Raw genomic sequence first — 14,110 nt, forward strand, 5'->3', positions numbered from 1 at the left:
TAGTAGTTCGATCGAGGACTCATCATTCTTGCCTCCCGTTTCCCCTCCATGTCCATTTCATCCGCTTGCTTGATCGACATCTCCACCGTGTTGGGCTCAGTTTGTGATGCGCTTCAGGTACAGGTCCTGTGCATCGAATATCTGCAGAGAGGCAAATGCGTAGAGAAGTAGATAGCCAAAGGCCACAAATAGCCATAGAAACGCCATGGCCTTTTGTACTGTGTTTTAATAGAACATAGGACGATTCTAGGTCCAGCAATTACTACTAGCTTCTACGGGAGGGATCCGGATCTTTAAGTGAGGTGTGTGTGTGATCTGGAGGGGAAACCGATTATTGGCATGTGTTCGGGTTTTAGTCAACCAGTGTCCCTGTTCAGGCAGTCAGGGCAGCCATTCTCTGGTCGACGTTGTCGCGGATCCCTGCAACGACCGGAGGGAGAGAGAATGAGAAAGCGGGGTTCGTTTTTTCTTTCTGAACTACAGAGTACAAGTAGTACTTCTCTTCGGGACAAGCATGAAGTAGTGGTTTTGTTGGGCCAATAGGGTTGCTAAGTGGCATTTTATTGAACTCAGATCCATGCAGCCCGGTGACTTAGGAGTGATGAAGTGGCGATGTATCAACTGGATTTTCCGATCTACAAGAGTATATTTTAGTGATACGTACCTGTGATCGGCTGATTCTGCAGTCATAGACTAGTACTCCGTAGATGGGATTGGATTATGGTCGTTACATGTTTATAACGTCAGTTTAATATTAACCCAGCAGGATTTGTCTAATGCTCCCTTTTTTATTATTTTGAATTCGGTTGTTCGGTTGACTCGACTCTAACCTAAAATCGAACGAATCGGCCTCGATATTCGGCGGTGTGATGTCGAGAATGCGGTGAGACAAAGGAAACTCCCTCTCTATGGAGCCCAGTACTACTACTAGTCCGTGCATGGAACCCCTACAAAGCGGAAAAAGTTCCAGCAGGAACTCCAGTTCCCATTATGTCACGGCTATGCAACCCAATGTGCCTCTGGTTGGGCGATAGGGCCAAGAGACTCCTGGGGACACAGAATTTCTGCTCATTCTTCTCTCGTCATCCGAGGGGACCCGGGGATTTCATTCTAGGGACGTCAATAATTGACCAGGTTGCATATGATTTATAAAGGCGAAGGATAATCTTAGTCATGCCAATCACGACCCTGCAATTTCCGCTCTGACAGCGACAGCCGTTGGCAAAGTTAATCGGTAACTTTTTTTGCATGAGATGGACGGTCTTAATTCTAGAAGTTATTATTGTCTAGATGGTCAAAGCCCGGTCTTTACTCCAGAGTTAGGCTTCAGTTAATGAGTCTTTCCTGTGGGGAAAACACGTGCCTTCCAGAGGAAACTTTGCTAGAGCCCATAGCTGGACGGGTGATTGGACGGTCCCTACTTTGACTCCACTGCCCCTCCGACGGTCCCGAGGTTTCTGTGCCGCTGGCGGGCCCATGGTCGGGTGTTCTGTTTTATTGGTACTCCGTACGCATTCCAGTCTTACAGAATTCGGTACAATGTCGGGTTGTTGGGGAGGAAAAATTACCCTTAGCAAAAGGCGTTAGGTACAGACGACTGACTGCCAACACTTCCCATTATACATCCATTTTGACTGTCTGTCCAGTTACTTTGCATTAACTCGGGCCGCTATCTCATATTATGATCCATCAATCATAAGAAATCCGTGCAATCAGCAACCCCGCCTTATCCACGCCCGTATCTATCGATTACTGCCAGGTGCAATCCTTCCTACAACCCCGGTCCGCAACCAAACCCACAGCGTATAGACTAAGCCCTGTTTTACTTCGAGAAAAAACACATCTCCCACTTAGTGGCTTGCCAAATATAAACTCTATCATTTACGGGAAAAAGGATAGTGACCTCGAGGATCTCTCATGGGATAATGGGCGCAGAATCACTGGCACCCGCAGAGCAAAACAACTACTATCCCCAAACCCCCAGGGAGCAGGGATCACAGTCACGCCATGCCCCCGAAAGCGACAAACCCCGTGATTCCTGGTCACTGAAAGGATTTCTGAGTCGCCACGTGAGCCGTCGGTATCGCGTTCTGGAACGGGAGCCGAATAGACTCCGAAAGCGATTTACCAATTAAACGGTGCATGATAAAATTGTATCCATCGCTGGTCGCTTTTTTCCCCTATTCTGGCACCATCTATTGTTCTTGGATAGTGGGGGGGAATGTACCCGCCCGGAGTACATAGTAGTAGAGGGGAAGAAAGATAGACGGCGTTCGTGTATGTGTGTCTCAGACAAAGGATGAATTCGAGCCGTCCATTCAAAACCTGGCCATATGCGGATATATCGGGCTTGCCAACTGTTTGGATATTCAATGGTGGGATTTAGTGATGGGCCCCGTTTTCGACTCTTATCAACAACTGCCATCTGTCAGTTCCTTTGCCTATGTGAGACCTGCGATGGGTCTGTTGAAACATCGATTGGAGGGGAACAGTGTAGTAGTCGGCTGTTATCGGTTTCACCAAGCCGTTGGGCTGAATGCCAGCTATAGCTTGGCATCTGTATAGCAGGCATCCCGGCCGTCCATGGTTTAGCGCGGCATTGGACGGGCGATAGCGAGGTTTCCCATCGGAGCTAAGCAGATTTCGAATCGATAGCATTTTGAGGGCGCTCGGGGTCTTGGAGCCATACTGGAACCGGGGTACGACATGTACGATAGCGAACAATGAACAGAAATGGTAAAAGAGCCAAGAGACTATTCCAGAAGGAGGGGGCGTAGAACAAAGGAGGGCCGAATATAAAAGAAGACAGTAACGAGAGATTGAAAAAAGGTTGTGCTCGGCAAAGAGAAGCGTTCCAAACTAGTCAAACAGCTCATTGGAGGTACTTTGGTTCTTATATAGACCAACTGCCAACACAGTATCAACGTGGTTCCCTACAACACTGGCAAGTAAACTTTCAAGCCTATGTATGAGGGTTTAGCGCCACGGCGACTGCATGCTGGCAGAACTAACATCAGAAACCTTTCAAATAGAACCCGATTGTTCTGATCTTTTCGGCGTTAGGTGTCAAGGTGAAATACTGACACCTGCACCGTTGGATGGTATTGTGACAACGGCAGAAGGTATTGATCAATACATTCTTAGCTTCCCCGGTATATAGTTTGTGACGGGTAAAGTTATCATCCTGCATGCAGGGTGACACAAAAGGTAAAAAATTGCTCTCTAACCTGGCCATTTTGGGATCCTCTTGCTCCAACTACCCGTAGCTTAGCCGTATGGGGATTCATCGAGAATAGGGTAAGTATCTGTGCCAAGGACAGTGGGCTTAGTTCGAGAATTCCAGATGCTTTAAGAGTCACTTTGGGTAAGTGGAGTCTAGAAGCCAGATGCCTGAACAAGGTTGTTGTCTTTGTACTGTTACTTACAGTAATGAAAGTGTCTGAACCCACAACCCATGACCACGATGAAGACGTAATTACACCGCCAATCAACAATGCCGAGCACGAGATCGTAATCTATCTCAATCTTGACTTGATCTATGTAGGGCTTCGGATTACTTCCAGTCCTATGAGTTACGATGACCTGCATTGGAGGTCAACCTCAGATTTACGCAATTAGAGAGAGGTTGCTCGCCACAAGTCCTGCTTTGATAGATCATAGCACCGGTATCATGGAACTTTGGTAGATGTCTGAGGATGGTTTCCCTGCAATTTCCCTTACTCGTATACAGAAGCCAATTGATTGTTGAGTATTGGCGTCCATGCAAGGCTAAAGTCGTGGCTTGCTCGTTAACTAGTGAGATATTAAGTCTGCTTTAGTCAGCTGGAATGTCTTGGTCTCGGTTCCCCTGCTAGATTGAGATCTGGCCGAGTCTTTAATTAATGAGATGCAGGAACAAATGATCCACTGATTTTCGGGGAGATGGTCGATTCACAAGTGTACTCCAGCTTTATCGACAGGTAAGACGGCTAGTATTGCTTGAGGAAGCAGCACCTTCAAGACATACCATAGAACCAGCTGAAGAGTGTCTGAGAGTGGGTGTCTAGGTTGTCGTTTATTCGTAGTTGTCGGTAAGCACGCATGTGGGTGAAAAAGAAAAAGCGGACATTGGCATTGGGGTACGTAGCCTTCTGGAGACTGGAGTCATTGCGCTGGGATCGAGATACCAATGATAGGGCAGAACCATTATATCGGCACAATCGGAGAGGGGCCACATTCTTTCGAGCGGCCCCGGTTTGCGACTCGGGTAAGAAGTCTCATGGCCCTGAGTTCGGTACTTGTATGACGCAGAGAATCAGAGATTGCATCTTTGGATTATCAATGTTTTCTCCCTTGCCCATGTCCAGTAGTTAACTGTGAGGATCCAATCTGCAAGGCATAATAAATTGGGTGGATACTGTCTAATGAAATGGAGAGAAATTTGGTTCGGGAACAATTCAGTTACTGCGTTCTGGGAGATTGTTCCGAATAATAATAATTGGAAATGAGCTCCATATCCACATATGCGACTAGGAACGGCCAGGCCTGCACCGACTGGCATATTCTCGGAGGAAATCCTCGAAGTGATCGACAAACGGAACACTGAAATCTGAAGGACTGAAGATGAAGTTTGGAACCCAAGAATTTTAGTAGGAAAAACAAAGCCCCACGCTCTGGGAAAGTTACCTAAAAATGGAGGTTTGACCGTTACATCCATGGGTTCTGCACGGCATGGCCCCTGCGCCTGGGCCTGTCAGTGGCTGTCATAAATGTACCACGGTACCTGACTTTTTCCTTTCGGTAAGCACCCAAGGGCCGGGGAGGAGCTTGGTTACAACCCAGTCAATTCAGCTGATTCCGAGGGGAAACTTGAGGACTTCAATGTACGAGAAACAACTCCTAAAAGTAAACGTCGGAAGGTGTTCATCTCCTTGGTAGGCTTTGTTGTTGTCCTTCCCATCAGGATTGGCATCCCGAGTCACTGCCTATCCTGTCCCCAGTTGGTTAAGCGAAACTACCAGAGTCTTAGTGCGACGTTATGCTCCCCACCGGAGCATTCCACTCCATTGTTGGTCGTCATTTTAATATACCCAGTATGCACCGACGGTCTTTAAGATTTTTTTTTTCTGAGATCCACTGATCTAGAGGGTAGTGTGTGATGTACGAATAATATACTCCGTATCATGGATATGTCTTCGTATGTACTATAGAGTATAAGGACTGTCAGTCCGATATAAAACTGTTTGTATTGTGTAGATACCGCGAGATCATGAAATCTTGGATGACAGGCACGATCCGGCATGATATGGTTGTTAAACTATTATGCCTTGGATCTCAGATTAAAGAGTCTCGGCAATTATTCTACGATGAAGAGAGCCCACTAAGCGTTAACAATGAGATAGTCACCCGAAATAATACAGAGTAGGCTCGGCAAGGCCTCAGGAACACGTAAACAGGCATTGATGTCGTGATTTACCCCCTTGACATCAGAGGCTGTGTTAGCGCTGTCTCAAAGGACTCTAACATACCGCTTCATCTCACTCGTAGTATGTACATCTACGTATCGTATCCTTCTGAGGAGAGCAAATGTCCTAATGCGTAGGCAGTTGAGAACATGTCGAGAGCTAGACGGGTACGTGGTGAATATCCTGGCCCTCAGTAGAGTACCAGCTCTGGAAAGTGAAGAATACTTTTGTGCTGAGCCTTCCTAGCAATATAAGGATTCTGCTGACCGTCTTGATCTGAGTCCCACGAGTTGTTCTGAAAAGTCCATCATGACATCACGCTCGCAGATTCAACAGGAGCAGCAGATGAACTATTGAAAAATAATGGTTCTAGGCATCTGGTACCGCTGACAACAACAGTATCGGACGTACCCAAACATCCCCAGTACCGCTGGGGTCCTGGGTAATTATTGTACGGGACGGTATTGTACTATCTGTTTCTAAGTATGGAGAGTGGAGCACCGCTTGGATGGGGCCTATTGAATACTAACTAATCAATGGCTAAGTGGTCCCCAAAGCAGGTACTAAAAGGTCCCTAGGCATTCAATTCCAATGATGTCTCTCCCTAATCAGTGGTAACAATGGGATTGGGCTTCAATCTGGCAGTCTGGTCTAGTGGATTTAGTTCTCCACAACTGAAGAAATTTTTCATGATCAACCTCCGTTGGATTATTTTCCCTGCTTGTTTCTGTGATTTTGCTCTGGCTGAATATTAAGGAAGTTCTCCTACCTCTGTTCTTTGGAGATGAGAAAAGCCGATTCGGTATATATCAGAGTTTAGAAAACCAAACTTTCAAAAAGGAGACGATGTAGATAACAATAAAATGATCGGCAGACAACCAACGGTTCAGACTGACCTGTAATTTTCGAGATAATAAAGTAAAACAATAGACGGGAAGGAAATATGGATTTCTATTTTATTTTTATTTTATACACGCAGTAAATATATTTTTTTTATTTTCTTTTCGGGGAGAGGGGAGGGAAGATCCTCTGGTTCAAGTGGTCCCTCTTGTGACGGCCGGGCCCGGGGGCGCTCGCGGTGTAACCAGCAGGCCTGGTCCCCTGGTAAAGTGACCCAGAAAAAGGGCGGTTTGTTTGTCTCGGCCCTCGCAGTCACTCTGGCAGTCCCTCGCTCACTGACTTGACTCTTTTGGGTATTGGGGGTTTGGTCTCTTGGGCTCACTTTTTTTCTTCTCGTTTCTCCCTTTCCTCCTTCTTTTCCTCCCTTGTCCACACTTTCATCTTCTTCGTCATCTTTCGCTTCAATCCCGTTCGTTCGTTTTTGATTTTGATACCTGATTGTAATCGTGGAAGCTATCTTGATTTTGCCACTCCTTGTGGCGTGTGGCTCCGGAGGGTCTTAACTTTCACCTGGACAAATAGCACTCGCTCAGTACTTACGTCTTTTTCTACCCGTTCGTTCTAAACCAATAGTTTCTTTGGACAACCCCCCCAGTCCATACCAACAGCCGGGGATCTTTTCAACTCTTTCATCTTATACTTTTTTTTTGTCTATCGCTTTGAGTTCTAGTTGCCTCGGGTTGTCTTTTTCCAGTGACGGCCATTTGAAAAGAAAGAGAGTCAACAAAAAAAAGAACAAATAACCTTGATTCACGATTCAATTGCCGCCGGATTAACCGTCTGTTCTATTTATTTCGGTTACTTACTTCGAGCCACACTCTAGATTGTCTGATGATCGTGTGTGATTCCGTGTCCCATTATTCCTCATGAGTCTAGTCATCCGGTCCGAATCTGCATCCGATAACAGCTGCGTCCACGTTTAATTCTTACGCTGGACGAAAGAACATATGACCAGGCGCCATGGCGATATGGCCGTTTGGTCGGAAGAATAAGCGGCATACTGTCCAGTTGGATACAGCTGCTACGGCTGATATCCATATGCCACAAGAACCTCGCCTTAGCCTCGACGATGCCAAACTGGGGAGAAAACCCTCTCGCAAGAAATCCAAACGTCAAAAGAACCGACACTTGCAGCCTGCTGACGATCTCTCGGGTCCCGTTCAAGATGCACAGCCTCTCTCTTCACAGCCGACGGCATATCCTCCACCTACGTCACATAGCGAGCATCCCGTGAAAGGTGCACGGGGCTCGTCAGCCAGAACTGGTCTGACCCCGGATGGTTATATGTCTCGCACTACTGTCGCTCAAGACCAACCCTCATTCTCTCGAAATGCGTCGCTGCGGAGACAAAACCGTTCTGAAAATGGACCCGCGGTTCTGAAGAAAAAGCTAAGCAAGCGAAAGGCCTACGAGATCGCCAGGGAGCGAGAAATTCGTCTGATGTCCTCATCTCCGATTGACATACCTCGTCGTTCCGCTACTTTGCCAGGTGAACAGGGATCTGTCTATACCCGTAGAGGACCTAGAGCCCAGAGTCGTCGTTCAGACCGATACTTTTCTGACGTCAGCCTCCCGCTTCACGACTCTGCGTCCTCGCTATCTGACTACTCTGAATCATGCACGTTTAAGGTTAACGGCTTCGCTGCCTGGACTCCCCGTCCTGTTATCCGTTACGTGGAGGCTCCTCGAGTTCCCACTGCAAGAAGTTTAAAACCATCCGAAGCGTCAACCCGGAGGGAAGTGGCAACGGCTATTTCCGTTTCAGAAGATAATCTTCACTCGAGGAAAAGAGTCGACAAATTGGCCGACGACCTTGATGCAGGCGCGTTGAGGGAGCTGCTGGAAAGGGATCGCCGACGCAGGGAGAGGAAGAAAGCCGAAGAGTATGAAAAACTCCAGCGCAAATTGCAGCGCGCTGCTGAGCGTCAAAGATTGGAGGAAGAAGTTACTAGTGGTTCCCACAACCATCAAGCTGAATCGCAGGATATGGCTCAAGCTCAGCGAGGCCGGCCTAGCGCCGATTACCCTGCTGAATCTCGAGAGTGCAACACTGAAGATGCTTCTGGATTAAATGAGACAAGATACGATGCTTCCGGGGTTGCAACTGGCTCATGGTTGCGAGGTCTTTCTAAAGACACCGAACGGAGTGACTGTCGATCTTTGGAGAGTGTCCATGTTATTGGTAACATTGATGATAGCTCCATTCGGGAGCGAAAGTTGGGTATGCGGCGCAGCTTCGCTCCATCCCAGGAAATGGGTATGTCACTTAGCACTTTATCGCCGTCTCATTCACCGACAAGACGCGAGGTTTACAGTCCGACATCCTCGCAAGCATACAACATTGGCAGGGAATCCACCTCGGATGTGTCCAGAACTCTCGACCCGGACCGCCGGCTATCCGATCATAGCAGTGGGCGCGTGAACACAATAACCTCCTTATTTAGACGTGGTAGCTCACGCCTCAAGCGGCGTTATCGCGAACGTTTCCAAGACCGTGGTTCAGAATTCTCGTCGAACACATCGCATGAATCTTTCTTCAAGGTTCCGACACAGTCCTCAGGACCTCCTCCATATGTTCCACCAAAAACCTTTTTACATTCCGGTACAATGAAACGTTCCCAATCCAAATTCAGGGAACATTTCGGGGACGAGCCTTTATCACCACCTGACTCTCGGCTACAATCGCCTGATATTCCTGAGGAACCCTTTGAACAGTCTGAAATGGAAACCGAGAAATCTGAATTGCACGAGAAAACGCAGTACCCAATTCCTGGGTCTGATTCGGAGCCTCAGGATGCTCGTGCAAACCATCACTACTCTTGGACGGGCGATAGCATGGAAGGGGACGTCGATAACATTCCTCTGTCTCAGTCTCTGGCGTCAATAGACTCAGAAGGGTCTTGGATGTCAGGTCAATTTCTTCGTCGCATCTCTCAGAGGACGAGCACCCCAGGCCGACCAAGCCTTAGCTCCTCAAGAAACAGGTTGGACGAAGAACGTGCAGAGCCATCTAAAGAGGAAGAAATCCTGGCCAACGAACAACTTGTCAAGTTTAGCACCAACCATGATGAGACCACCAGAGCTAGCCACGTGCTTAGTGAGCAAGACAACGACTTTGAAATGGTTAATGCGCCAGAGCCGACCGAGGAGACCTGGCATGACGAAATTGCAAAGCGTCCTGTGCTTGTCAACCCAGCAGTCCGGCCTAAGTCGAACGAGGGTCTGCTCAATAATGTCCAATCCATGTGTGCAATATCTATGGAAGAGGAGTTCAGTCCTATCGAAGAACATCCAGCTGAATTTTATTTTGAGACCAACGATGACTACAACGGTCACCATGGCCAGTAGGGCATCGCCACTACATCGGGCAGTTAGCCCATGGCCAAACTTGACTGGGGCCTGATTACCGAGCGTGATCTAGGTGATGTGATATTCATTCGCCAACATTTGATTTTCTCATTGGCGTTCTTTCGCCCTAAGAGCATTCAATCAGCCTCTTTCGTATATACCCCAGTCACCCCCTCGAACCTTTCCTTTGTCTCTCCTTTGTGTTGTTGGTTTTGCACGTGTTCCATGTGGCACTTGACGTGGCCATAAGTTCACTTCATTCTTCGATGTCTCCCCCCGTGCCGACTCGTTGTTTCTGGTCTTGCTCGCGGGCGTTGCTAGTTCTTGTGTTTGTTGATACCCCCACGTCAGCTGAAGTTTGAATGAGTTTGCAAAGTTAATGGTTCTATTTGATTCATTTTCTTCTAAAAACTATATCCTTCCAATAGACTTGAAGCAATCCTATTCTTCGATTCGATGCACATATTGATGCCAACACGCATGTCGCTGTTGCATGAGTGACTTGCTTTTTTTTTTTCTTTTCAGTATTGCGATGCCCTTTATTATCTCCAGCGCCATATCATATTAGTTATTAATTGATGGTGCATCAGAGTCTAGTGTGTCGCAACAATGCAAAGATACTATATCCGGCCATGAAAATCTTCAGTTTCGGAGACTGGGATTTCATACTATTTAAAATAACAACCGTTGTAGACTTTAGTCAGGCTGTAGCTGGAAGCAGGCGACTGAGAGGTGAACGGAATACTACTCTGTATCGTAGATCCGCATCCTTCGAGTATTCCTGTATGCTTGTTTTCTTTGGCATGCTTAGTAGACTGCCTGAGGTACCAAAACGAATGTCGATCCAGACCATTCCTGATTGATAAGCGACGGGGAGCACGCCATTCCAGGCCGCCGCTTTAAGCATGTTTGCCCTGCAGAAGCGGGAGAACCAGAAGCGTCTTCTCACTCCGATCATCTGCCCGTTTGAATCCTCCCATCATACTGCTCTGTACTGACCAACCAAACCATCTCATTACCACGCAATTGTAACCAAACATGTATTCTCCTAGCCTGACCAATCAATTTAATAGTCTCCTGCGAGCATCTCGAGTGACTTGGTAAGCAATTTTATCCACCCATAGAATCTCATCCATGACCCGCGCCCTTTCCACGGTGGCCGAGAGGATTCGGTGTGGACAGGGGAACCCCGTGGTGATTATTCATACCGTGCAACCTCAGGCCAACCGACAACGTCATATCGGGATTTAAATTCTCGTTTTGTGCCCCTCTATCAGCCCCTCACCCGGAGCTAATTATTATCTTCCCTAGTTTTAAACCATCAACCGCTCGTCTCTCCCTTTCCTCTGCTAGGATCTCATCTAGAGCAATCGCATCTACTACCCCCCTTCGGCCCTCCGTCGGCACACACTTCAATCTCACTCGACGATCTTTTTCCTCTACCCCCACCGTTCGATTCACACCTTCATCCACCATGTCTGAGGGCAAAGTTGTGACGATCAAGACGTAAGGCTTCGCTCTCTTGCATAAACACCGAGCAACAACTTGTTTCTCACAATCCCTGTCTCTCTCTTTTGTTACGTCTCATTCTCGGTTACCCATTGTCACTAACTGTCCGTGCAGCGAGCAGGAGTTCAAGGAGAAGGTCTTGGAAGCTTCCGGCCCTGTCGTTCTCGACTGCTTCGCCGAGTGGTGCGGCCCTTGCAAGGCCATTGCCCCTAAGCTGGCTCAGTTCAGCGAGCAGTACACTGATGCAAAGTTCTACAAGATCGATGTCGACGAGCTCTCCAATGTCGCTGCCGATCTTGGTATCCGCGCCATGCCCACTTTCATACTCTTCAAGAATGGCGAGAAGGTGGATACTGTCGTTGGCGCCAACCCCCCCGCCCTGGAGGCGGGTATCAAGACTCTGATCGCATGATTAATATTTGTTTGACTTGGGGTTGAGGGTGGCATCTGCTTTTCTATGTTAGTCCCAAAGGGAATGTGGCTCTACCGTTTATATCCATCCCTTACATGGCATAATATTGAACTTTGTCGTTATTGTGACCGAAATATGGCATTCCATATCGAGAGTAAGAAGCCCTCAAGAGTGATGTAATTCCGGGCTTCTAGTTCGGGACCGTGGAACCATATATGGTATTCCTGGTCGCACCATATAGGACTCATACCAGAGGTCTACTTCCTGTACAAGGAAGGCCCGAGGTAATTATAGAACTAAAGACGACCTACTTCGACTCAGCTCGCCCTTCTGGAAATATCCCAAAAATCAACAACACACAGACCATTTACCCACACTACCACCTCCATCGAACCCTAGAGGCAGAAAAACAACGAATGTTAGGCGTAGCAGAACAAATAACACACATATTTCCTCTGATACCAGAGGGACAGAATATGTAAAGTCAGTTACCAGTGACCATCTCGGAACTCAATTCAACCAATCAATTGTTTTACATTAACGCTCCGGTAGCACGGCACGTACTGCATGCATGCTGCATGCATCTTCATACATATGTATGTTTAAATGCCACGCACGGAAACAGTTTTATAACTGATGGCCCAAACTATTTCCCCTACTGGTACTAGTAGTGTTAGGATCAACAACATGCTAAGTTTAATTTCTGTTTACTCTAACCAAACACCCCGCGCTTACGCCGTATAGACTCTTTTATCCCCAGGTTGTATCTTCTCTTTGGATTAGCTTTTTGCGGTGGGGTTTTGGTACTACTTAAGTGACGTTGGGTTTGATGAGTAGTCTATTGATGGTGTTGTGTTGCTTTGCGCTTATTGTGCTAGGTAGTTTTACAGTGTACTATACTAGTATCTGACAGTCGTCAAATAACGTTGTTTGAACGCAGTATAGCCATCATACCACTCCCTTCCGAAGTATTGCCACTACAACAAAGAGTAGGTGGTGGATAACAGTAGATTTTCAAGTCTTGGCTTGTTACATATGAAACTGGAATATCGTTGATTGACTGGTTTACCTGGATACTTGTCTACAAGCATGCCTTCTGCTCGTATTTCACTTCAAGCAGCTGTCCGCGCGGTGGCCCAACCCAACCCCCAAGCCCGTCGGAGATAACGTGTCTCATTGGATTTCAGATTGAACGGGACCTGGGAACCGAAGCTTCTATGATATTTCACTTTCCCTCACGAAGGTTAAATTGGTCCTTGGGCCAGTCGACGTCCTAACACATGGAGGGAGCCATCATGCAAGTAGCCAGTCAGAAATCAAAGCAATGAGAACTGGCTTGAGTACTACACGGAGGAACGGCTAGACATACATAGAATCAGAAGATTTACTAAGCGGGGGGCATGATGAGACGCTTGACATAGCTCTGAGTCAGGATCGCCGTTCGAGCGAAGCGCAGATAGGACGATGTGTATCGGTTTGTTTGTCAATTGGGCTGAGTTAATTCTCACGCCATACGTGGAAGTCCCCTAGGGCTAGGTAGAACCCCGATGGGAAAGACAGCGTAGCCTCCTTCTTCCCATTATGTCACTCAACGACTTTAATTTGTTCTCCTTGTACCTTAGGCTCTCTTAACAACTTCCCCAGCATCAGTTTCATGCACATCGATTAAACGGAATGAAGAACCAGCTTCTCAACCGAGGCTGTACTACACCTCCATGTATCGACACATTTTTTGGTATATAATAAGATTCCTTACAGCGCCTAGTGCGTGTACACTGTGCAGTACTACAGAAGGGAAGACGGAGGGAGGCTAATAGGCGTGATCTCGAGCAAACGATGCATTAGAGCTTAACCTTAATTGTTCAAGCTCGACTAATTTGCATAGTATCTCGAACATCGCCGTGTCGATTATCGATCCCACCTTTAGGCGACTACACCCCGACAGAATGACAAACATGCCCCAGCTTTATACTAAGGCAGAGGCACTTAGCTGTGGTTAGCTTGATCTCTGGTGTATAAAAACAATGTTATTGTATGGTTATAAAGCTTAGGTATACTAAAAACTTGAACGGCTTATCTCTCGGCACGCCCGTAATCCTGAGATATATAGTATAGAGGTATGAAAGTACTCGAGATACTATACTAAAGTCCTACTAGTATTTACAAGAAAGATCGGACTTCTCTTCAAGTCATTTTGGATCCCATAATTGATTCAGGTGCAATCTTGTTCTTTTGATAGGCAGGGTAGTTCAGTCACTTACCTGGTCTAGTAAAATCTCATATTAGATTGAGTGACTAATGTCGTCATGGAAAGGTATACTATGTAGGCATATAGGATAGAGCTAGAGCTAATTACTCGTAACATTTAGATATATTATCATGACAAACGTGATCCCTCTCTAATAGCCGTGGTTTACAGATCGTCGCAACAAAGGATCCACTGTTAACATATCAATACCTGAGAACATACAAGAAGCATAATTGAAAAACACACACA

General features: G+C 46.9%; 1 protein-coding gene across 1 annotated transcript; it reads left to right on the top strand.

The window, feature by feature from the left end:
* Window positions 1–7,304: 7,304 nt before the first annotated feature.
* Window positions 7,305–9,692, top strand: ANOM_002874 (uncharacterized protein; the record flags this gene model as incomplete). The annotated part of the gene is made up of 1 exon (XM_015548131.1): window positions 7,305–9,692. The coding sequence occupies one exon, from the start codon at window positions 7,305–7,307 to the stop codon at window positions 9,690–9,692; it is 2,388 nt and encodes a 795-aa protein (XP_015410739.1).
* Window positions 9,693–14,110: the final 4,418 nt, after the last annotated feature.

The sequence above is a fragment of the Aspergillus nomiae genome (genome assembly GCF_001204775.2).
Source record: "Aspergillus nomiae NRRL 13137 chromosome Unknown contig00024, whole genome shotgun sequence".
NCBI lineage: Eukaryota > Fungi > Ascomycota > Eurotiomycetes > Eurotiales > Aspergillaceae > Aspergillus > Aspergillus nomiae.